General features: G+C 37.1%; 1 protein-coding gene across 3 annotated transcripts; it reads right to left on the bottom strand.

Moving 5' to 3' along the window:
• Positions 1-203: 203 nt before the first annotated feature.
• LOC104210199 (protein unc-13 homolog) lies at positions 204-26,050 on the bottom strand. Of its 3 annotated transcripts, XM_070169253.1 has the most exons (28): positions 25,963-26,050; positions 25,816-25,881; positions 25,680-25,712; positions 25,312-25,487; positions 25,127-25,191; positions 24,489-24,831; positions 23,439-23,505; positions 23,211-23,364; positions 21,874-22,041; positions 21,599-21,709; positions 20,094-20,303; positions 19,184-19,285; positions 17,628-17,858; positions 15,900-15,974; positions 15,643-15,723; positions 7,635-7,820; positions 7,378-7,533; positions 6,994-7,086; positions 6,536-6,607; positions 5,495-5,612; positions 4,741-4,919; positions 4,416-4,497; positions 2,628-2,732; positions 2,355-2,461; positions 1,561-1,638; positions 1,384-1,479; positions 1,143-1,238; positions 204-703 (listed from the first exon to the last, which is right to left on the bottom strand). In XM_070169253.1, the coding sequence occupies exons 3-28, from the start codon at positions 25,685-25,687 to the stop codon at positions 530-532; spliced, it is 3,333 nt and encodes a 1,110-aa protein (XP_070025354.1). In that variant the 5' UTR covers positions 25,688-25,712; positions 25,816-25,881; positions 25,963-26,050; the 3' UTR covers positions 204-529. The 3 variants fall into 3 exon arrangements, with proteins under 3 accessions (XP_070025354.1, XP_070025344.1, XP_070025350.1); XM_070169243.1 differs by having other exon boundaries at positions 25,816-26,046; XM_070169249.1 differs by lacking the exon at positions 25,816-25,881 and having other exon boundaries at positions 25,909-26,046.
• Between the last annotated feature and the right edge of the window lie 445 nt (positions 26,051-26,495).

The raw sequence follows: 26,495 nt of genomic DNA, 5'->3' as shown, positions 1-26,495 counted from the left end.
ACTAAAGGAAAAAGGAAAGTAAACTACTAAACAAAAACTCGTTTCTGCAATCTCTTTGCAAATGAATGACCATAGAACGGAGAAATAGCTAGATATTTTTCCCACTAGAAGGCAAAAAATTTCTTTTGCCTTTCCTTCTTTCATAAACCAAATATCATAGTTATATCACCCGTAATCTTTAAACTCTCACTTACCGAGCAATATAACTCAATTCCAAAATCTTAGAAATAGAAGTTCAAGCGTATTCTCCCATGAAAGGAGAAATTATACATATACATGCCTCCCGAACAGGTTATAAGAAAGCAAGAAATGCACACTAAACATATACATGAACAGAACAAAAAGAAAAGAAGCTATGCTTTAAGTATCTGCCTTGAAGAAAAAAATCTGTCGCAGCAGATTGTTCTCATCGACGAATGAGATCATGAAAAAATAAGAAATAAAAGAAAATTAAAAGTTCTGACTGTCTATGTTACAATCCCATGGAGGGTTTTGCTAGGTCCACTAAAATGTATACAGATCAAGTACACTAAGCTCCAGATTTGGGGATTTTGAATTGCTTCTTGACAAACTGAGAGGCCTCTGACTCTCCTCGATGACACAGAATCCTAAGTAGGGTCTTGGTATCAGCACCTAACTTGCCTCTTCCGCCCTGCATTTCTAACTCACTTGCAGATCTCAAGTCTTCTATTATTTCCCTGGTCTGTGTACCATAAAAAACAAGCGTAGTACATTATCCATTTAACATATTGTCGCAGAGAAGGATCACCATAAAATGTGATATATAACGACCAAATAAGATCATCTTAGACATGCACTAGAATTAGTGCAAAATATGGCCTTAATAAACAGTCTTTGAGGAGCAAGCAGATTTTTAAACACATACACCATCGCTTTTTCTAGAATTGATATTAGTGTTACAGCATCTTTGACCAATCTTTATATCTGTTAAGATAGTGCTATATTTACACATTATTGGGGGCAATAAAACAAGTATGAGAAAAGTGCATATTGCTCAGACCAATTTCATAATAGAGGCATGGAGAAGCAAGGAGGTACAAGCATCAGTAACCACAGGTACCAAAGTTTTTATGCAGTCAAATCTGCTAATCTTAGTGCTTCATTGTGGTTGCTGAACTAACCTCATAACCATGCAGCTTTACCACCTGCCGAACACGTGCAACTTGATTTTCAACTACACCACGAGGAAGCCCGTCCCCACCCGAAATGAAGAATTCCTTAAACAAACAGCAAGCATAGGTGAGAAATAATCATATTGTAAGTCCACTAATTCAAGATATCAGGTAGACAAAAATTAGTTTGGATATCTTAGGTAGATAAAAAAATGTCTCGAGCATATCCAACAAAAACCAGTTAGAATACCTTCAAGATCTCTAGATCCTCCTCCAATAGCTTAGCATCACCCAAGGAGAATACACGTGATGGTCCTCCATCTAATATGACTCTGAGTAGGCCATCCTGGTGAAATACGATTTCCAAAGAATTCAAAAATTACTGCAGTTAAAAACAGAAAAACCAAACAGCAGTAAGTACACAGACCAGTGATGCTTGAAGCAGTCCTGTCACAACACGATCACGGAGTGGCTCCATTATCACATCACAAAGTTGATTAAGAACCTGCAAATATTGGAAGACAGTTCACAGTTATACCATCTGTGCTTCTCTTTTTTCTGAGTATACATGAAAAGTGGGAGGTACATTCCAGCTCAGCAAAATGGATTGATGCAAGTAAAAACCATATTATGTTTGTATCACTTTTACAATTATCTAAATCAGGGATCCAGATGACAAAATCGTTTTGCTCAGAAGGTTGAATGCAGATACTGTCTCTCACATTTCAATAGTACCTACAAGCCTAGGTGTTACTATAGGTCATTTATGCCATTGTAGGAAAAAAAAATTCAACTTCAGTTTCTAACGGTTCAAAACCGGTGCTTCATAAACGAAGTTGAGATGGGATTTATGAATCAGATTTCTATTGCAGCAATTATAGTTCAACCTTCCACATCCCAACATTTCATTAGAAGAGAGGTTTGAACAAACATTTAAGACCAAAAATTACTAAGCTGTACTTTCTTTCCATCACAAGAGGGAGATAAGGTGCAAAGAGAGCAGCACATCAAGGAGCAACAGAGATCAGTTCATCAGTGTTGGAATTTCATGGGATAGTTACTCTTTGCTGTTATTCTTCAGACTCAATTGCATCACAAATATCTACAAGTTATTTCCTTTTCCCCTTTCTGGACTTCATCAAAAGTTAATTCATTTCCCCTTTTCCACATTTATAAGATGTTACTTATGTACAGAATAGTCTCAAATATAAGACGCAATACCATATCAAGTGGATCCATTACTGATTCCAACCTAGACTGAGAAACACTCGGTTTATAGAGATTCTCAATGAATGGTTCTCTTAAGTCCCAGAAAATGATTTTCGTTCCTGCAAAAATTGACAAAAATGAGTTAGGAATTATTTGCAATGAACCCCAAAAAAGTAGAAGACAAAGAAGAAGTCTCTCGCTAGTAAATCCACACATCCTTGAAAGTTATATTATTTGCAGAGAACCCAAAAAAGAAAAAACAGAATATAAAAACAAAAGTCTCACCAGTAAATTCACACATTCTGTCAATTGCGGCATTAATATCCTTTCTGCTTCCATCAAATGAGTCCTTCTTCTGTAAATTTCTTGCAGTCTCTTCAGCTGGGCTCTCTTTGTTAGGAAAAAAATTGAAGTTAATCTTTTTCCAGAAGAGGAAAGAGTACCACTACTCAAGTGGCATTCATCATGATAAAGAATTGTATCTAGATTCTACAGGCTAAAAGTCCCAGCTGATATCGAATATACAGCAGCTATGCTTGAAAATAGATTTCAAGTCAATCTCCCCCGTCCCCTTTTTAATTACAACTAAGAAAAACAGGTTTGCAGTTCTTTATTCATATTTTTTTTTTCCCCAATTTCTTTTGCAAAACATTCCAAGCACGCCAAGTCATAGGCTTAACCATACGTAGTCAAAGATTTAAGTGCTCAGCACATGAAATAAGAAAAGTTTTGTAATGCTCGGCATTCCTAATTATGACATAATTTCCAAGAATATTCTACGCAATATTCTTTTTCATTCTCTTGACTAAGTACTAACATAATTCTTAGTGATTCACTTGAGTCCTCTTTAAACTCAAGGTGATGAAACAACTTAAGATTGCTTATTAGTAAACAAGAGACACTAACAAGAGCCACTGGAATCGTAAACAATTACTTGAATCATCACCAGAAAGAAATTAGTGTTAGATTTTTTTTTTTCCCCGAAAACTCAATGGCAATTGCACAGCAGAAAAAATTGCATCTTGCAATGACTTGAATTGGCAGCTGACAAGTACCAAAAAGTTGTTATAACAATGATCACAAATTTCAATATTTTTCTATCTAAGAAAAAATCAATTTAGAGAATAGATTAAATACTCAGAATTCTAATAACACAAAGAAAAAGAAGAGAAAATAAATTGTGACTTCAAATTAAATGTTTAGAAGAGAGATCTAAATACACTCTTTGATACCATAAAAAAGAGGATTTTTTGTTTACCAGTAACAGAAAATTCACTGTTTAGACTTTAGAGGAAGGAATCAAGATCCAAATTCTAATACCACGAAGAGATAGAAGAGAAGAACAAGTTTTGGGAATTTTTGCTTGAAAGGTTGCAGGACAAATGGTCTGATGTGGAATGACCATCTATAAGAGGTGCATTACGGTCGTAAAAGTCGCCGGAGGTAAGAGTGGTGCCTCTAAACGGTCAAAGGATAAGATAGTGAATTTATGGAAAGATGGAAATATTTTAGTTGGGTAGATATTCATGAGTAGGGAAAACTACGCAAGTGTTTGCTAAATTGTACGCTCTGATACCATGTGAAAGAGGAAAAGAAGAGAGAAAAAACTTATAGAGATCAGATGGTTAACTACATACAAGAGAGCTCCTTATATAAGAATCTTGAACTATATGAATTAAGGACAGTTTTCTAATTCTTAATATTCTAAACTTTTTATTTAAGCAATATTCTTGATGGTTTTCCTGGCTTACAACACATCCATCCAACTATTTCTGTAAAACAGAAATCTAAAATAGAAAAGTAGTCTCCTCTTCTCCACCTGCTGCCATGTCTTCCTTTACTGTTCTTTTTTCTGTCTACTATCTTTGCAGTCTGTAAAGAGATACTTCCAATTGTCCACTTTATATAGAAAGATTAAAGATGGAGAGCACCTTTTCAAGACGACAAATGCTTCTTAACATTACTCAAAATTGTTAGAAAATATTTTTAGCTGCAAATCTAGAATTACATACTAAGAGGAGATAATAAGATAATATCAATATATTCCAAAGTCAAAAGGGAGTTGTTCCTTACTTATCGATTTATCGTGATGCTTTTTCCTCGTCCACCGCTCCCAAATGCTGTCTTCCAATTTATTCAGTTGGCTAATAGCATACTGTAAGGATAAACGATCTTAGAATTGCTTAAGACAGAAACACAACATCACACAGGTTACAAGTTGATTTAAAGTCCAGCTTCAAGCTAATGAAACTAGCCAGAGCCATGCTTTTCCAATTCAACCAGTGTAGATACACCCTTCAGATCCAATCAAAAAGGGGAAAGTGAAACAGAGAGCAAATGATTAACAGCTTGAGATCTTAATCATACAAAAAGCGGAAGGTAGAAAAGTTTAACTCACATGAAGGCTATTCAACTGAACACAAAGCGTTGATGTGGCCACTACGTCAATTTCAACAGACTTCAGGACATCCGGTATCCTTGTATCCTTCAACTCCTTCTTTACGAATGCCTTAATTCCATGTTCCCTTGAGTATCTTGTCAGAATAGGCACAGGTGGAACAACATCTTCCTTATTAGCTGCACACATATGGTTGCAAGTTCACGATGAAATATGTATGTTTGAATTAGTGGTAAACAGTTCTGAAGAAACATATGCAAGATATGAAAATGCAAGAAGAAATAAAGCATGGTACAACTTTTGAAGGTCAATAAAAAGAGAGTCACTAAACACAAGCTTCAAAGCTATTTGAAGATTGAACATGTTAAATCCTGTCGATGAAAAACTGGGCTGGTGATGAAGGGTTGTCAAACGGATAAATTGGCAATCCATCCATAACGTGAGCCAGAAAAGAGGGAAATAGGTTTTCCAATTATTAGTTAATCGGACAGAATATTTACAGCTCCAGTGGGAAGGATAGCTTCGAAACTGTAAAGAGGCACCCCTCCCCTCCCTACTGTGAAATGGATTTGAATACCGCGGTATTGGAAGATTTAATAATCCGTCCATCCATTAATATGATATATCATTCATCAAACCATAATGCAGGATACAAAATGAACCGGGAGGATAATTAAGCTAAAACTGAAACAGCAGGTATATAAGTTTCAGGAAAGAAGAATTCTTTAAGATTGTGCAGAAAGCAACAATATACCAATCTTATCTAAAATGGTCTTTGCATATACTTGAAATGCATTATCAATGCCGCGAAAGAGGCTACCCAGTTCCCCTGGCCTCATTGGAACTTTCAAAGCAAAGAACTGATCAACCGTCTGCAGTGACAAAATAGTTCAACTCGTTACAAAATTTGGTATCGTATAAAAGCATTTGTAAATTACAGTGAGCATATCAGAATCAAATGATCAAAGCAAAATGTCCACCCCCCCCCGGCACCAGATAGGGAACCGGAGCTTCAGAAGCCTTTAGATCTACAAGTGTATGTACTCCGGAAGCTAAGTATTCTTCACTTAAGTTTCACCATATTAACCAAAACTAAAAAGAAGCTAGGCTGCTAGAGATAACATGGACACGAAGGACACACACAAACTTCATCTTGTAGCTGAGAGCAGTTGGTGTCAAACTTCGCTCTGAAGCACAAAAGTCAAGAAGCTAGATATGGCTTCTTTCATGGAGCATTATGCTTTCATGGGCTACTATTTCAAAGTCCAGTTTCCATTTACAAGTTGTTTGCCTGACATATATTAAGATAAACTTCAGCTGTACATAAAGCAAATCAATAAAGAAATAAATTTTGTTGTTGCTGACGCAATTATTGAAACTCTTCTTCCATATTACTGTGATACCAATCTGTATCGGTCATATCGACATGCTTCTGGATTCTCTACTGTTTAAAAGCTATATTAAACAAAATCATTTGTTTTTCTACATCTATGGAAGATCCGTGATACATCTACTAGCATATGCAGTCAAGGGTAAATAAAGACTGAATACTACTACATCATCCTAGATTCTCACTTATGGATTAAACACGGACATGTAACATTAAAGTATCCACCCATATGTTGCTGAAAACAAGTTTCAGATAAATTCACCGTGTCTGTTTATCAATTGATGCCATAAAGAAACACGATAAACTTAAGGCGTGGAAATCAGAATTGTGATAGAAAATTGATCCTGGGAAAGACAGAAAATTGAGAAAAACATATATGCAAAGAACAGAGTATAATTTGTGAACCTCTTCCACAATCCTGTAGACTTCAACAATTGAACTTCCATGCCTTTGTTGAGGGGAAACCGGTGTCCACCGCTGAAAACCCACAAAAAGGTAATTAACTTCATATGCTAAAAGGCGAGTCTTTGTTTAGAAGGAAGAGCTCAATTTATTCTTATTATCATATCAGTGAAATGAAAAGGGGAGACGCCCAATTTAATAACTTCATATGCGAAAAGGCGAGTCTTTGTTTAGAAGGAAGAGCTCAATTTATTCTTATTATCATATCAGTGAATTGAAAAGGGGAGATGCCCCGTTTAACTTATACTTCTGAAAAAAAGGATATAAGACATGAGGTAGAAAAATGGTAAATGATATATGCACAGAGAGTAGAAGGATTATAATGACGAGGCAAAAAATTAAATGATATTATTGTTCAATGAAACACAATCAATAGAATTAGCAACTCCCTTAGTTATTACCTCCTGCTGAATAGCCCGGTCAACCCAATTCAAAATCCTTGCAAGTTGTGAATTCACCCATCGGAGTACCAATGTCCCAGATACAGTTTCAATCTAGAATAAATCAAGAAATAAGCTAAGAAAGTCACCAAATTCATTATGAAAATATTAAGCATGATGCATGGCAACTTTATCAGCAAAACTTTCCTACCCCAACCAAAAAAAAGGCTCTGAGCATTTAGAATGCCGAGGTCAGAAGACGGTAAATCCAATAAGCTTAATTTACTTAATTTACTGGCCATAAGTCTTTCATTTGGAACTGCCCAATATAAATTTGGCAAAACAATGTCGCCCTAAGTTAATCTAATATAAAATATATAAAGAAGCCAGGAAGAGTTTCCTAACCTTGAACAAATTTAACTTTCTGCAGTAAGCATCTGAAGTTCCATCAGCACAAGTAGATATGATAACTTGCATTATATACTGCTCAAGACTATCAGCAGCAGGAAAGACAGCTATAGTATCCTCAGTCAGATGTTCCGCATTTTCAAGGAATGGTCTCTGAATGATTGACATTCACTCAAACCCCCATACTAAACATATTACCATGAATAATTCAAGCTAAACTAGAACTCCAGGAGATAAATTAATCATTAACATACCAATTTGATACCATAAAGCTTGTGAAGTATGGATGCAGAAACAGCAGCAGCATTACGATGCCTTTGAGATAATATAGGCATGTAAATAGTATTATCTCTTTGCAAGAGTTTCTTTGTGTGTTCTGCAAGCAATGCTAGAGGATGCTCATTTGTTGCATGAGCTATTGCCTCAACATCGTGTATTATCTGCATAAAGCGAATATTCATGACGAACAGGGAAATTTCATTCATGGCCAATCTAGAGGAAACACGGAACTGAATAACAACACCCAAGAACTAGCTATGATGCACAGAGCATTCTTAGATGCCCCCAATAATCAACTCCGCACTCTAGTAAGAGGGGAAGTCCACCAAGCAGGGGGACAGTTGGTCTACTTGTGTTGTTTAGAACCATAGGAAGCAAATCAATCAAATGTAACTTCTGGATGAACTTGCAAACAGTCATTTGTCGGGAAATATGAAACACCCTGTCCTTTCATGTAAGAAGCGTATTCAACAGAAATGCACCATAATCTCACGAGATTCATGACATGTTAGCTGTGAAATAGAAAGAGAGAAGACCTGGGCAAGTGCACTTGGTCCTTTCTGATCCCTTTATGTTCTCGACTATTTTAGTATACCATTATCGTAAAACCACAGTCTACGTTAAAATATGAGAAATTCGTATGTTCTTGACTATTTTAGTATAGGATTATTGTAAAACTACAGTCTACGTTAAAATATGAGAAATTCGTATGTTCTTGACTATTTAGTATACGATTATTGTAAAACTACAGTCTATGTTAAAATATGAGAAATTTGTATGGACTGTTTAACTGGTCACAGAGCATATTAAAGTGACTACTAATTTCTGTTACTGAAGCTTTTATTAAAAGGGACATGCCTTCTACCTCTAATAGGTCATGCTGGTCTGAGAGACTTTGAGCTTCAAATTCTTTGGACATTTGGCATTAGAATGGAATAAGTTAGACATACAGTACAGAGACTAATAGCCCGTTTGGCCAAGCTGCAAAAATCAGCTTATTTTGAGAAGTGTTTTTCTCAAAAGTACTTTTTTTTTTTGAATTGATAACTATTGTATATATTATAAAAATCAGTACATAGGTTGCACTGGAAACCAAATTTACATTGAGAGAATTTGAAGATAATCTAATTCAAAACCTAGCGGATCCTAGTATGTCTATGATTGTCAATGTATCTTCTGTGTACATCTGTTTGCACCAAAAACAAAATAGAAGAATACAATTGAGTTTGATCTTCTGCAGTGGATTGCTTCTGTCTTCAAAACATCTAGTGTTCCTTTCCCTCCAGACTGTCCACCAAATACATGCCGGAACAGTCCTCCATCTATCTCTGCTAGTTGCTTCAGCTCCAGCTTCTTCCCAACTATAAATGACATCTTTAATCCTGTATGGCATTGACCATGAAATACCCCTAAGATTAATAAAGATTTTCCATAGTTGGTCTGTAATCTTGCAATGTAGAAACAAATGGTTGACAGTCTCAGCATTCTCCCCACACAGAAAACATCTTGAACACAGTGATATTCCCCTTTTTATGAGATTATCCTGGGTTAAAACCGCTTCTTTTGCTAGTAGCCAAGTGAAGCAAGCTACCTTGTATGGAATCTTTGTTTTCCATATATGTTTCCAAGGCCATGTGTCTACCTGTTGATTGTCATGATTCAGAATCTTATATACATCCTTCACTCGGTACACCCCTCTGTTGTTCCTCACCCACCATATTGAATCCAACCCTTCTTGTAATCCTGTAAATGCTTCCAGCTCTTTGTAGAGGTCAGTTAATCTTGTTATCTCCCAGTCATTCAGCTGCCTTCTTAGAGCTATTTCCCATCCTTGACAACTCCTCATTTCAGCTACTGTCTTAAGCTGGTTTTGTGCTAACCCGAACATATCTGGGTATCTTTCCTTTAAGCTTCCAATTCCTAACCAGTTATCATTCCAAAATGATGTGTTCCTTTCGTTGTTCACTCTTATGGAGGAGTGATTCTTCATTATTGGCCAAAGTTCTCTGATGGATTTCCACACACTAACTCCCTGTGATGTTCTGACTTTTTTAGACACCCAGTTGCTTTCTTCACCATACTTTGCTTTGATCACTTTGGACCATAAAGATTGGGGTTCTTTGGAGTACTTCCATAACCATTTAATTCTGAGAGCCTTGCTTTGGTTCTTCAAATTCCTTATCCCCATTCCACCTTGTTTTTTCTCCATTGTTATCGTCTTCCAATTGACTAAATGGAAGACCTTTTTCTCCTTATTGCCTTGCCAAAGAAATGTTCTTCGGAGTTTGTCCAATCTCTGTAAAACGCCTGCTGGAATTGGGAACAAAGACATCATGTAAGTAGGTAGCGAGTCTAATACTGAGTTGATTAGAACTAGCCTACCCCCCAATGATAGGTATTGCGATTTCCATCTTGACAACTTCTTCTCACACTTTTCTATGACTGAATTCCAGATTTCTTTTGATTTGGACCTTGCACCAAGAGGCATCCCAAGGTAAACTGTTGGTAGGGATCCAACTTCTCCTCCCAATATCTGAGTCAGTTGCCCCATGTTGTCAACTTCATTAATAGGAAAAATATTGCTCTTCCTCCAGTTAATGTGTAATCATGATACTCCCTCAAATAGGACCAAAATGATCCTTAAGAATCTAAGTTGTTCTTTTTCAGCATCACAGAAGACTAGAGTGTCATCTGCGTATTGGAGATGTGTGATCTCTAGATTGTTGGCCTCACTCCTGTTTACCTCAAAGCCTTTAACCCATCCACTGACTTTAGCCGTTTTGATCATGTTGTTCAATCCTTCCATGGCTATGATGAATAGGAAAGGAGATAAAGGATCACCTTGTCTGAGACCTCTGTGTGAATGAAAAAAACCTTTAGGACATCCATTTATAAGAATGGAGAATTTCACAGTAGATATGCAAAATTTCATCCATCTAATCCATTTTTGCCCAAAACCCATTTGTTCTAACATTCTTAGAAGGAAGCTCCAGTTCACATGATCATAGGCCTTCTCGATATCCAATTTGCATAAGATTCCAGGTTCTTTCTTCTTTATTCTTGAGTCCACAGCTTCATTAGCAATCATCACTGCGTCAATTATTTGTCTTCCTTTGATAAACGCCATTTGTTGAGCATCGACAATTTTCCCAACCACCCTCTTAAGTCTTTCAGTTAAAACTTTTGCGAGTAGTTTGTAGAAGCTCCCTATCAGACTGATCGGTCTAAAATCTCTCAATTCTTTCGCACCTGTCTTCTTTGGAATCAAAGCTATATATGTTGCATTGAAGCTTTTCTCAAACATCTCCTGACAATGAAAGTTGTTTAAAGCCGCCATGATATCTTCCTTCAAAATGTCCCAGCATTTTCTGAAAAAACCCATTGTGTATCCATCTGGCCCTGGAGCCTTATCACTTGCACACATCTTCAGGCTGCTCAACACTTCTTGTTCCTCAAAATTACTCTGTAAAGACTCCCTTTCTGATTCAGTAATGCTTGAACTATTTTCGAAATTGACTGTTGGTCTCCACTGTTCAGGTTCTGTGTAAAGCTCCTTGTAGAATTCAATGATCTCGGCCTCTATTCTTCCTGGATCCTCGATTACTTCATGTCGAATCATTATTTGGTCAATGTTGTTGTTTCTCTTGCGTGCATTTGCAGTCCGATGGAAAAATTTTGTATTCATATCCCCTTCTTTGAGCCACAAAGCTCTTGATTTTTGTCTCCATGCCGATTCTTCATTCTTGAGTTGCACCTCAATCTCCATTAGAGTGGCTGCTTTCCTGACTGATTCCTCCTCTGTCAACGCTCTTAGTTGTTGCGTTGTCTCAAAATCTGCTAGTTTACTTAGCAAATTTGATTTCTGCATTCCCAAATTGCCTTCGTAGCTTCTGCTCCATCCTTTTAGCTTGCCCTTGAGGGCTTTTAACTTGCAAGCTAAAATGTAATCAGGTCTTCCTGAGAATTCAAAAGATCCCCACCACTCTCTAATTTTGTCCTCAAAGCCTTCCACATTCAGCCACCAATTTTCAAACTTAAAGTATGATTTAGCTTGTTCCCACGCACCACAGTCTAGAGCCACAGGTGAATGATCCGAAATCAACCTTTGTTGGATAGATTGCTTGATGTTTCTGAACCTTGCATCCCATTCTTCTGAGATGAGAAATCTATCGATTCTTGACGCCGCTGTATGATTGTCCCCTTTGAACCAAGTATATTTTCCTCCTTCAAGTCGTAGATCTATCAACTCCATATCTTCTATACAATCCGAAAACTCCACCATCGCTCTGGACCTCCTTGAACATTCCCGTTTTTCAGAAGGGTACCTTGTAACGTTAAAATCGCCACAAACCGCCCAAGGACCTTCCATCAATCCCCTCACTGCACCAATTTCTCTCCATACTTTTTTCCTTTCTATTCTACAATTTGGAGCATACACTCCTGTTATGTGACATTGAAAGTTCTGTAGAAGAGCATCAAACTTGCACGTCAAAGTATATGCACCAGTCTGTAACACCTCCCCTTTCCATACTCTGCAATCCCATAACACCAAAATCCCCCCTCTCGTGCCGCTCGCTTCTAAACATGCATACCTCACCCATCTACCACCCCATATTTGCCTGACTATTTCCTCGATATCCCCCTCGACTTTTGTTTCTTGCAAGCAAATAATGTCTGCCCTCCAATTTTGTACTTGACTTTTTATTATCTCCCTTTTCTTCTTATCGTTTAATCCCCTTACATTCCAGGAAATTACTTTGATCGTCATATAGAAATGATTGATAGATCCCTTCCCCTACTTCTTTTCCCATCACTCTTGAATTTGACATCGAAAGAAGTTAACCCTTTTAATTCCAATGATCCTTTGAATCTTTGTTTCTTCACCTCCAACTCTGTCTCCACCCTTCTTACCTTTCTGCAGCTGTCAATTTGCATTAGCAACTCCAGCGCTTCTTCTTCATGACCTTGAAAATCTACTCCAAACATTTTCCCCAATTTGATCATATTTTGATGGACCCATATTGTTGCATCCATGTCTTTATCCAGTGATGGAATGTGCTGCTGAACCGCTATAGGATTCACCTCCTCAATTTCCCACTCTTGAATAGAGCTAAGTTGCTTTAGGTGTTCCACAGTACTTCCCACATGATCATTCCCCATCTCTGAGTTTATGCTTCGCTCCCCTTCCTTCTGTTCCAATCTTGCCAAAACTGCTCCTCCTTCTGACTGATTGCAACTGGTAATTGTTTCCTTTTGCATACTTTCTAGATTCACATTAATGATTTGGTCCCCTGGAGAGTACTCTTTTGCCCCCGAGTAAGAGGGTCCTCCCATTTCCTCAGTAAAAGGCTTCAGCCCAGTATCATCAGATATCTCACACGAGAGGTCATTAAAAATGACTTGTGCAGCCATATCGGGGTCATAGGATTTCAGCTTGTCTTTTGACACTTTACTTCCCTGATTCATCGAGGTTGAACCTTGTGTAAATTGTCCACTTGCCTTTCCTTTACCAGTGTTAAGCTCATACCGTGTCTTTCTTTCAGCCCAGATTGGGATGAAAAATTTGGTACCGTTTCTTTCAATCCCCACCTCATTGGGAGTCTTTCTGCCATCACCAACAATTTTGATTCTTGCCCACTTAAGATGGTTTTTGAGATCAGTTTCTTCTTCTGTAGCTAACCATCCCCCGCAGAGATCTCCTATTTCTTTGAAGATCTTTTGTGACCATAGATGTAAAGGAATCCTCATGGCTCTAATCCAGCATGTTTCCTCAATTTGTGAGTTTGGAATGCAACCGGCATTATGATTCCACCATTCCAGATGAAGCTTGAATTTTTTCCATCTCCATTCTCCTTGCACAATCTGCTCTGCATGAATCTGTTTGGAAATTCGAAAAGAAACAAGTTTCCTGTCATTTCATATATATTAACACCGTATGCTTTGTTCCATGAAGCACTCGCCCATCGCCTTATATCTGCTAAAGTGGGTCTCTCATTGATTTCTTTCCCAAAAGACCCGATAATGCATCTTTTTAGTAGGCATGTATCCTCTCCTCCAGTAGGTTCCATAACAGAGATTTCCCCGTTGTTCGTGTTGACCCTTGCCTCTCGAAGTGTATTGGACTGCCATTTACTCTCCTTAACTACTTGTGCATACGGGAGATTTTCCACATTGTTTCTGGGTGGTGCTATGGAAATCTGCCTGGTGGTCTGATAGATGAATCTTTGTATCTTCGCTGCTATGTCTTTCCAGCCAGAGTTCAGAGTTAACTCTGGGAGTATTATCACTGACCTCCCTTCTCCCTTCAGTGACAGAATACTCATATATCTTCCATGCGCGTTATATTTCCTAGTACAGAAGTGTTCTGTCATTTGTTCCTTGTACTTCCATCTCTTCACTAGATTGTTTTGATCTGTCGAGGCTTCATTAAGTGCAAAGCAGATCCATTCCATTGCCTTTCTGCCCATGGATGATCTTCTCATCATGTTGCGACTTCTCTCAACCCATTCGAACCATGTGTCTTTGTTAGAGTTTCATCTGGTGATGTCAAAGGATTTGAATCCTGTGTTGAAATATATCCTGTTGTCTCCCATATTGTACTGAACCAACTACTCAGCTTATGAAAGTTAAAGTTTGTTTGGAAGTTATCCCAGTGAGCTAGAAAAACTCGGAAATGAAAGAGGAAAAAACCAGAATCAGAATTCTGGAAGGTTCCTACCAACCGGTAAAATAAAAGTTGTCGGAATTCAGAAAGGATTATATGGTTTTTGTCGGAATTCCCCAGTGAGTGTGCTGTCTAAATGAAATTTTTTGAAAAAGTGGCCGGAAAAGTGCTCACGCGCCGGCGCGTGGCATTGTCCTCGCCGGCGACTGGCTGCGCGTGGGGGCGCGTGGGTGTGATTTACCGGAGCTATTTTCAGGGGAGTGGTCGGAATTTGATCGGCGCTTTAATGGTGTATATGGATTCACAGAAAACCTTGTTCTCAGGCTCCTCGGGGAGTGTGCCTGAGAGCTTTAAGAAAGAAGAGAGAGAAAGTTCGATTCTTGCATTATGGGTCACTTACAACTATTCTCAAAAGTACTTTTGGTGAGAAGCAGTTTGTGTTTGGCTAATTAGTTTGAAAAGCACTTCTGAGCAGCAATTAGTGTTTGGCCAAGCTTTAAAAAAACTGCTTCTAAGTGTATTTTTCTCAAAAGTGCTCCTCAAAAAAGTGCTTTTGGAAAGAAGCTACTTTTTTCTGCTTCTCCAAAACTGCTTTTGCTTCTCCTCAAAAGCACTTTTTTTCCTTCTAGAAGCTTGGCTAAACAGGCTATAAGTGTTATATGATCTGAAGGCTAGACACAGTTAATCAAATCCTCCTCTTGAACCAGTCATGCCCATCCCTTAACATTCTTCATTATTGGTACATATAATGTTATTCGAACAGAGAAGCTCCTTAGGCTGTACAGAATGAAGATTTTGCAATGACATTCATATTTAGCTACGAAATAGAAAATGAAGATAAAGAAGAAAAGAAAAGATTTTAATGACCCAACAATGCAAACGGAAGTTCACAGTTAAGGACCTCTACAATCTTAAGAAACTAATCTAACCACTCATAGAACTTGCACTCTACAGTTAGGGTCCTCTACCATCTGAAGAAACTAATTAAACCAACCATAGAACTTGCACTTCACAGTTAGGGTAATTTAATCAGTCTTTGGACTTGCACTTCAAGCCAACATAGCAAAAGGTTTCAATAGCAGTAATTATATTCAGCAACCAAGTATAGTTTCTTTTTCCAACAAGTAACAATTTACACTTTAAACGCATTTTTATTGAAGAAACTAATCTAACCACTCATACAACTTGCACTTCACAGTTAGGGTAATTTAATCAGTCTTTGGACTTGCACTTCAAGCCAACATAGCAAAAGGTTTCAATAGCAGTAATTATATTCAGCAACCAAGTATAGTTTCTTTTTCCAACAAGAAACAATTTACCCTTGTAAACGCATTTTTTATTGAAGATGTCACATAGAACTCTATCTGCTCTGTATCTGATATTGTTGCATATTCCATTGCCTGCACAAACATCAAATTTTGATACGACATTATTATTTCTAAGCGTCAATGTATGCAACTCTTATGGTTTATAGTGAACGAACAGACAGCACATATAACATATGATTCTATTTCAGCCAGAACAAACTTAAAATATTTCACCAGAAACAGGTAATCAGTAGGTAACTCAGACATACCGTTTCAGGTTCTTCTAAAAGAAGCCTTCGAACAAGCATAGCAACTGCCACAGTGCTTTCCATCATTGCGGACCCCTAAACAAAACTAAGATGTGAGCACATTCTTGTTTTTCTTTTCATGTCAATATGAGTTATTTCCACTTGATGAACTCTCTAAAACCTATAGGAAAGGTAACTATCAAGTGAAACACATCAGCAAACTGAGTCTTTTTTGAACTACAAGGTATCTTTTCTCTCTAAAAGAAACAAACAGCCTTTGAAGGGATAAGATGCATTTTCACAAATTCCTGGAACCTTTTCTCCTTTTTTGGAAATTTTTTGGAGCACATATGAGATTCCAATTACCACAATGCTTGGTTGCTTTTCCTAGAAAATCACATCTTTCATTGAGGTACCCAATGTTTACACCTTGAAAACGGCGGTTTTAACCCCTTTTTCTTTCATCAAAATAACCATTACTAAACCAGAAAAGATATCTTTGAAAGTTATATGTTATATTAACAGAGAATAACATATTAAAACCTCTGCAGCTCTGAACTGCCAATGGTGTATGACGATGAAAACAATTGTTGCACCACATACGACATGAAACAGAGGCCTATATAAGGAAACATTACACAGACATACAAGATATTGACTAATCCACCATCACTAACTAGCACGTAATTAACTTTTTTCTTTGGGGGGTTTGGGGGAGGAGGGGAGATAACCGAGAGATCCCCGAGTGGCAGTGGTACACAGTTCAAAATTCAGTTAATAATTAACTCTGCCCCTCTACCCATCTACACTTAAATACCAGACTTCCGTTTGCGGCAGGGTTCCAAGCCCTGATTAGCACGTAAGTAACTATATTGACTGTCAAAACCACAGATTTTTCTCAATTTCCTTTACATCTAAATTACAACTGGCCATGTTTATTCAGACTAGCTGTTATTCTTCTTCTCATGATTGTGTGCTGAGACAGAACGGAACTTGATTCTAGGTTCGAATTCTTTAATTTTTTCCTGCGTATGCTCTCTTGTCTTTCATTGTTCCCCCCACCCCACCCCACCCCCCACCCCCGGGGCAAGGGCCTGGAATAACCCAGAGGATTGGGCCTGAGAAAGCAACAAACTATTATGGACATTTTGTTTCATTTCACAAAAATCTCAATTGCTGATCATCTGAAGGAGGGGAGAATCAAAAGCGGCATTGACAAGCGAAAAACAAAATGTCCATATTGTTTCAGCCCAGAACAATGTGGAATCCATCAAAAGTTGTTGTACCTCACTACATGAAACTCTATCTCTCTAGTGAGATGTCTCACATCTCAATGATTTGTTGATTATAGTCCAGACAGTATAACTAGGGAGTCCTTTAAGGCTTTGAATACTTAAAAAATTTGACAAGTTTTTAGACACAGCTTTTCTGTAATGTAACTTAAATAGAAGTAAATAATATCCTAAATGGAGTTAATTTCAACAGAAAAGGCAGAAAATTTGACATATTGGCAACCATTATTCATTGGAAAAGTGTAATTTGGAAGTTAGTTTCTTAGCTTTAAAATAAAAAACGAGATTTATATCATATGCCACAAGCTCTAAGTTGGTCAGCATCTGTATTACCACAAAACAAAAATTCAAAATAGGAAAAGACATTCATATAAATGCATAAGTTTTAAAAAAAGACTTAGCATGGGCAAAAAATTTGCAATCGCCTGATCAAAGTAAAACAGATTTGTTCACTAACCTCAGCATAACTGAGATGGTAGTCGCCCAACTGCTTATCAGCCCATTTTGATATAGGCAACAAGAAAGACTGCAAGAAAGTCAACTCTTGAAATCCCTTTTCAATTTCAACTCTAGAATGCAAACTCTTCAAGTGCATTCTCTCTTGTGGTCCCCTTTGTTCCTTTAATGGTATTTTCTTCAACTGTTCAATGACATATTGCAAGATCCTTTGCTCCCCTGTGATGACAAACTGCACAACACAAGGGGCACAGATCGAAATAGGACCATCAAGCACCAGACAATAAGCAAAGAGGAATTGATGGAACCATCAGATTCAACCAAGCAACCACATTTGAAATAAGGGTAACCAAGGAAGAAAGAAATTGTTGCAACGTGTCCGGACTTCGATTTTACAAACAGTTGACAAAACAAGATGAAAGCAATTGCCTAACAATTCCAAAAACCTATCGCTGATTGCGATTGAAAATTTTACTTAAAACTGCAGAAGTTAAATAACGTGGAAAGAGGAGAGGATGAGGATTTTGTATCATAAAAAACCACAGTTGCCGATAGGTGAAGTTCAGTGAGTTTCAATTGGACCATAATAGCACATTTGATTCATTGAAAAATAAATTTCGTTGAATAACACAAAGAGATGAATAGGAATTTAAGAATAACATTGGACCAAGAAGATTATTTGCACTTTAATAAAACACACATTTCAAGTAATCACCTAAATTCAGCTATAATAAGTTAGAAACATAAGTGACTAATCATAGACAGTAGGCAGGCTACAAAATCTTCAATAAATTAAACCAAGGGTACTTCAAAATGGTGGGAAGTTTGGTCTTCTTTGGTAGCTTCACCAAGGAATTGTTAATACTTGTATTAATAAACGCATAATACCTAAGGTCAGGAAACATAGCGTGTGGTATTTTTCATACAAAGTACTGTTAATTTTGAGCAGGAAAATCCGAAAATGCAATCAAAATAATTAAAATCAGGTTCCTATAGGTTCCACAAACGGCGTACAAAATGGCCGCTAAGTAGGGAGCAGCAAGTACAACATCACATTTGATGCATCATTAGTTTTACATAAGGATGAAGCATCTAAACTAACCAATCAATACTCAAGAAGGTCATCCCAACAAACGAGAACGTGAAATGATGGCAACTCTTGGTCACCCGCAGATTCATCTTATGCAAAAAAGTAAATTGACATTGAATGTTAACAAAAGCCAAGAAGTACTCCAAGAGGATATCAGCAATGCTAACTAGCATAGAAAGAACGAAGCCTTCCATGTTTTTAGCAACTCAGTCAGCTGGAAGGCACGTGCTTTTCCTGGTTCTTCAAGCAGAATAGATTCAAGAAATATCAGGTTCTTTTCTAAATAGAAAATTGCAGGTTATGCCACAATATTCCATAGAGGTTGTGGTCCATATCCACTCTAATAATTAATAAAGAAAAATGTAGTCCAAACAATTGGTATACCATCAGTGTGTTAGTAGTCAAGCAAATGCTAGTAATGTTTTAAGCAACTCTGAATAAAAACCAGCAATTTTGTCATTTTATACCTGTCGAAATAACACCCAAGCATAGCAAGTGTAGTGGATGGTTTCTGTGATTCCCAAAATACGCCACGTAGACTTAAGAAGCTCCAAAATTTCTTCAACTTCCTGATGAGAAAAGATGAAGTTCATTAATTAGTCATTCACACCTATAAATGGATTTCCAAAGGAATGTACTCGCATTATATCATTCCTTGCACTACTATTCAGTATATTGCCGATAAAGCAAGTGAATGTGTTTCACATAAAACAACAACAATTGCGCCTCAATCCCAAGCAAGTTCGGGTCGGCTACATGATCCTCACCAATCATGTTGTTCCATTTAAGCACTTAGACCCATATTATCAATAATAATAATAACAACAACAAAAATAACAATAATAATAATAATAATAATAATAATAATAATAAAATGTACTAAAAGTTCTATTTCTTTTCTAAATGCATATAAATCTCAGATAAGACTAAAAGACCCCTAGAAGACATAAGACCTAAAGTAACCATACTAACATGACCAAAATATAGCCCCAACTAATAGGTATTGCCTAATTAAATCCTTTCTGTTGTCCCCCATTTTTTGCTATGTCGGCGTGGATTCCAGGAGAATGTAGATTTTTCAAGACAACTTCCTTTCATGTGATTGCGGGAATCATCCCTTTTAACACCTTCACTCACCATGTCCCTCTATTATTAACGTGCATAACTAGATCGCAAACCAAATGACCCCTAAGAATATTACCTTCTTCCTTTTCTTGAGAAAGGTAACAACCTAAGAGAATTACTTTCTAATATACAAGAAGCATGATGGCCATCTTTATCCTGGCACCATAAGGCATAGCAAGAATGGCAAGAAATTCTATAATAGAATCCCAAAATTGTTAAGAGAGAATGACCTTCAAGTGGGTTTTAACTGACCTCTGTAAGCTTTCCCTCATCTAAAACATCAAAAACACTGAGAAGTAGTTTCTCGTATAATTTGACATTCAGGTGATAACCATCCGCCCAGTGGCATACTTCACCAGTTAAGTCACCTCGAGCTGGCCTTTCTGCCAGTGGATTAGCAATCTCTCTCAACGATTTTAAACATTCTGTCCTTTGCAGCTCAGCCGCAGGAGGAGGAAAAGACTGAAACAAGGAAATAATAAATTTTATAGCACATCATACGTTATAGCATAACAAAGCACTTTTTTCTTGTAACATTGTTTCTCCAGACACAGGTGTTCATAGTATATGAAATCAAAACCTTAGTTTGAGAAAAAAAGAAGAAGATGAAAGTGCACAAACAATGACAAAGAGAATCAAACAAGCAAACAAGAACAAACATCAAAGACAGCATGTCACTTGAACTACTTCCATGGATCAATATAAGATTTTAAAAAAGAACATCCTTTTGAGGAGAGTACCAAAGAAGAAAAAAGAATAAATATAAGTACCAGAAGATAAAACGTGTCAGTTTACAATTATAGACACGTCTTTACAACCGAGAAACTAAATGGATTAGCGAACCTCCAATCTAAAAGATGAAAACCCTCTTACCATTTCTAATTTTTATTCTAAGCAATTCTATAATTTGACATATGATGATCAAGCTCCAAAACCAAACTCTCAAGTAAATCAAAAGTGTTTTTAATTTGTTTGAAAGAAGTGGCATGAATCCACAGTTCCAATCCATCTATTTACTATTTAAGATACTTAATATTTTTTCGGGCAATAAATTAGGAAAATGGAATCCAACTAGGGTTGCCACAAATTTACATTCATTACATCGACCTTTAGGCAACTTGGTTAATCATGATTTAATTTGTGATTCCCCCATCAACAAGAATGATAGTTTCAAAAATAATGTTGTTAGTTTGTTGTTTGTATAGATGATAGAGGAACACGTGTTTCCTGGCTCATTCTTTTAATTTTATTAGGTAAATATAAGAGATCACTAGACTTAATCAAATACTGAAGTCTTAACTGCACCGAGGCAAAGTCATTTCAGTTTGATTGGTTTCTTGGTTTGCGAACTAAAAGTCAGTTAGAAACTAACTAAACCAACTGAATGCATAATGTTACTCAAACTCGGTGGCATGGTGTACGTTAAAGCATGTGCACGCTCCACCTTCAAATCCTAAGTCCGCCACTGAGACTAGAAAGTAAGTAGGCATTTGGATAATATTTGAGTTGAAGCTGAATAAAAGAGTATTTGATGTTCAAGTTGGAAAAAAAATGTGAAAGTTGAAGATTTATGAGTAGAAACCAGTATTTCCTTGAAATATACATTCCGGCCACTATTTTAATATTTTATCTGAAGTTCAAATATTAAAGTTCAGTGCTCATGGCCAAACTAGTATTGTAGATACTTAAGTTCAGTATATATAATTAAACCAGAAATTTGTCTTCACCAAAAGTAGGACAGAGAGAAAAGTACACACCTCAGATTCCTCAATCTTAGCCAAAAGAACCCTTAGCTCATTTGCTTTTCGCCCAGATTCCCCAAATCCTACGGCAGGATAATTTATGAGCCCCTCCTCTAACATGTTTAACTGAACTGACAGAAAAGGAAATATGTAACAGAAATGTTAAATACGTTTCATACAAATCTAGTCACATAAATTAACAACTTTGCAAAGCTCATTACAGTAATTAGGAAGAAAAGGAGGGGAGAAAAAAATTGCATCTTTATAGTGAGTGGAAAGACTGCGCTTACTTGTCTTTTTTGCCACTTAATATACGACTTCTTGTCGGAAAACTCGGTTCGTGAAATACAACATAACAATTCCAATGGGATCAAGATTGTATCCATCCTTTTACCCACTTTTCCGACCATCGCATTAAGGAGCCCAAGTCTTGTCCTGACGTCCATGGCCTCAGAAATCTGTACATAATAATCAGGTAAGAACCCATTAAGTATGACACTGAAATTTCTAAATAACAGAGCGCTGCATAATAATTTTTTTAAACGTTGCCTACTGCTCAGTTCAAAGACATTATATCAACCTTTAGTAACTCCATTCTACCGTTCTCTTTTAGATCTACGAGTTTCACTCTAAGTCAAGCTAAGAGTTGTAGACCTGCCTTAACAAGATTAAGACATAACTAAATAAATCTATAATCATGGTTTAACAGTTTTCTCACTCAATTAGAAAGCGCTCCCTCTGCCCCCCAACGGAAAAAAAAAAAAGAGCAATGGAACTTGTAGCCATCGTCTTTACTTTGCGGACAGTGCCCTATTAATGGATCTTGAAGAGTCCTAAATAATGTGGTCACCATGTAAAGAGTCTCAAATTTTTCACTCATCGATGATAAAAAATGCTAGAGGCAGTCTCTTGGGCAACTGAGACTGTTGAATTATACCAGAAAACTGCCCTAAAATTGGATAACAGAATTAAGGCTAGTGGCAGTCTCACAAAATGATGCACCCAAGTCTCGGACTAGCCATTACGAAAGTACAACTAATTTGTACTGCCATTAGCTTTAGGATCACTTCAATGATGCATATCCCAAAGTGTTGGACTAGCCATTACCTATATATTAATGTCAGAATGTTAGAGTGACTAATGTAAAGTACTTTGCACATCCCTAGTCCTTTTTCCACTCTGGGACTGCTCATGATTCTGTTACTTCTGACAGAGTGAAAATTTTGGGACTCTTTACATCAGAGTTCCCCTTTCTTTGCATTTTGTCACTAGATTGATTCCAACTGTCTCCTTTCTCTACGCAATTAGTGATCTTTTTCATATTATCTTCCCAAAAAGACCTTCCCCTGTTTCCAGAATGATATTCGCTGCCTTATACCTCCCCTAGAAAGAGACCACTCTGATATATCTCCCATACATATTAAATTTTGGTAAATAACATAAGTGTAAAGCTGACTTTGAGAAATTCCATTTTCTGCATACGTTTCCCTTCTCTAGGCTTAAGTTAATCAGTGACCGTGATTAACCTTACAAAGTACACTGATCTTTCAGATAGAATGAGCATTTTGATTAAGAATGTGACTACAAGTACAGATAAAAAAAGTAACATGGTCATTTATTTTCCTACCTCCATCTGGACACGCATCGTCTCCAACAAACTGACCAGTCCAGATAAATGCTGGGACTGGGTCATTACATTTTCACTCTTACTCCGGCCCAGCTTCCTCATCAATATAGATTTCTTCTCCTTCTTTTTGTCCTTTGATGGTACAATAAGGCCCCTGTGCATACATAACGCATATTAAATACCTTTAATTAATCAGATGGGAGAAGTTGCAAGCAATGGCAGAAATACCCTGAAGCTCCTGCAGCAGCCAAGAGGATCTCATATGCTGTTTCACGCAGGTCATCATCGCCAACACCTACGAAAAAATGCAGGTATTAGTATTTCCTATCCATCCACGTAAAAGCAAGAGAAGAGAACAATTCAAAAAAAGATAGTGAATTCTACAAGTCAGAAAATCTAGAAAAAGTTAACAGGTTGTTAAAGGTCAGAAATTCATTAACGTGGCATCAAGGGAGTGCTAACTCTTTCTAATCTAGAAAAGTTAAAAACACATATAGGATTTACAGCTAAATTTTCAATAACGCCCATCAGCTAGACAAAGTTAGAATATCAAAAAAATCACACAAGTCTGCTGGAGACTGGTGGATTTCTTATGCTCCTAGTAGAAAGGGGACAGATATTGTCCCAACATTAAACCACTATAAAGTATGCTACATTCATGGCCGAGGTGCATTACTCAAACTGCAGTTAACATGGATGAGAATTGAAATTCATAATTGGTGGGTGAAAATTGTTTGCCTTGTGTAGTTTCCTGCAGGGGTCAGCTCAATTGGCAAAGGTTGAGGGATTTGTGTCTAGTGTCACGAGTTTGAGCCTTGCAGCAAGCGAACTAACTCTGGTATTTAAGTGGAGAAGAGTAGAGGGGCAGGCCCATCATCCCTGAGTTTCAAAGGCTGTGGTTGGCCTAAAGGGTCGGTTCCAGATGGATTTTTCTGGTCATGGAAAAAACTTGGTGGATGAAACTTGCAGACTAACCTAGAGCAGTTATATGGTACATCAACATCGACGCTATTAATGGTTTCCTAGTCATCTGCCAGCCTCATAAGCATAAAGTAACGAGTAGAGCAAATATAGCATCAAAGAATGATCTCGAATTACTCTGACTCTCCTGATCTTCTTTATTTCTCTGGTATAACCAACTATATACATAGCACCTTAGAGCTAAAAAGCAAACAAATCTCAACCCAATACTGCAAAAAACGGCCACAAAATTATGGAAGTTGAAAAACCAGTCCACTCAATACCATATGCATATACACCTAAAATAATCATGCTTACCGGTGGCAAATGAAGGCAATCCAAGCACAAGATCAGAAGCATCATTGAGAACTCTTCTTGAATACCTTCTATTGTCAACTTCATCTAGATCGTCAAAGTCATCAAAATCCTCAATGTCATCAACTGTCAACTCTTGTTGTTGTGTGGAATTAAGAGACATGGATTTGGATAGACTAGACGGCTCTTCAAATGGTTCAGTATCAACGGACTCTGACGTTGACAGTGTTGCCAAATTTGGTAATGGCGTGGCAACAGGGACAAGCGGGGGTAACCTTCTTGGAGGCGAACCCGATAATTCAGGATTTGTAGCTAGAAAGAATTCATCAGTTGAACCTGCATTACTCTTATACCAAAAGGAAATCATTGAAGAATGGAAATAAAATTGGTGTGCATAGAAGGCGCGAAATAGTGCTTTGCAATAGGCAAAAAGTATTGCATAACAATTCCCTAACAGAATAATTATAAGCTATAATAGATCAACCTCGGGAACTGGAACATTCATAAATAGCATAAATTAATGTAGAAGTGTTGTATAACAATCCCCTAAATGGAATAATTATAAGCTATAATAGATCAACCTCAGGAACTGGAACATTCATAAATAGCAGAAATTAATGTATATGCATGTCCGAATTTACCATATGAGGGAACAGAGTGCTGTCATGGTAATCTCTAATAGCTTCAGATAGTTCAAGGAGTCCACCTACAAAAAAAATAAAAGGAAACAAATAATAAAATAAGGCAACTAAACTAGTTGAATAAAGTGAACTGCTAATGTAATAACTATAACCCATATATGTAGAGTATGTATCTTGTTCCGTACCTTTTCTTGCACAATTGAGGACGAAATCAACGCTCACTTGATCAAGATCCACGTCATCCAAGGAAACAGCTCCGGGAGGCATTACCACCTTCTTGATTAAGCTTCCTGAAAGTATAAAATTCAAGAGTATCCGCCTGTCTCGCCGAAATCTTTGTAGCAGCTCTGTATCATTCTCCCTACACAAATAATTAACTCTACTATTAAAACTTCCTCAAAAATCCAGAATCTTTAAACTTGGCTGCCAAAGGACTTTAGATTTACTTATTAATTACTTCAAACCAACTATAGGATCTATATATGAGTCTTATAAACACTAGCAAAACGAAAAAAGAGCGGATATCAAAGCCAAGATATTAAGGATTACTTACTCTTCCATGGCAGCTCACACTTGCATTCACCAACTGAAGGGGGGGAAAACAAAAATCCGAGTTTAGAATTAAATTAGCACAAGATTGAGTGAAATTTGAACGAGTCAAAAAGGCAATTAGGCTTTGAAGTAAGTACCGAAATGCAGAGGGATTCGAATGGGTTAATTGAGAAGAGCAAGAAGGAGTTCAAGACTGAAAAGATCTTAGGGAATCAAAAGGAAGTCAAGACCTGAGAAGAAGTTGAACTGAATCCTTCAATTGAGGTGTGAATGTGAAGTGTTACCAGTGATGCTGATGAAGATGGCTGTAGTGAGAACAACCCCCTAAGGCTTGATTGGGAAAGCTCGGTGGGATTTCAGATTTGTATGCCGTAGTCCCAGCATTTTATAGTATTTATATTTTTCAGACGCGGCTCGTCTATTCAATTATTTTAGAGTGAGATTTCTGATATCCACGGCGTTTGAGGAAAAATATGTAATAAATCGTATTCAGCTAGTTACCGCATTCCAGAATTGGGATTTATAACTGGAATTTGATAATTTTTGTTAAAAGAATTCTAAATTAATTCTTCAAAGTGATACAGTATAAAGTAACATAAAATTATATAAAAACTAGTAAATTTATCCGCGCAAGATATATAAACTAATCCTTTTATAAATATCCGAATATGAAGTATATTATATTTTTTCTAGTTTTTCAGCACTTAAGATTTTTAGTCGCAAGAGATGTTTGATTTTTGTCTAATATGTACATCCTAGTATATTTTTTTCTTTTTCTTAAAAGGACATGTAAAGAAAGAAAAAAAAAGTCAAGAAA

The sequence above is a fragment of the Nicotiana sylvestris genome, chromosome 1, assembly GCF_000393655.2.
Source record: "Nicotiana sylvestris chromosome 1, ASM39365v2, whole genome shotgun sequence".
NCBI classification, from domain to species: Eukaryota; Viridiplantae; Streptophyta; class Magnoliopsida; order Solanales; family Solanaceae; genus Nicotiana; species Nicotiana sylvestris.
The sequence above is the reverse complement of the archived record's forward strand: the minus strand, read 5'-3'. Positions and strand labels throughout refer to the sequence as shown.

Coding starts and splice junctions, on each gene's coding strand:
- LOC104210199 (XM_070169253.1), bottom strand. Junction 7,534..7,634: donor AGCTTTATGGTATCAAATTG/GTATGTTAATGA, acceptor TCAATCATTCAG/AGACCATTCCTTGAAAATGC. Junction 6,608..6,993: donor ACCGGGCTATTCAGCAGGAG/GTAATAACTAAG, acceptor GTGGGTTTTCAG/CGGTGGACACCGGTTTCCCC.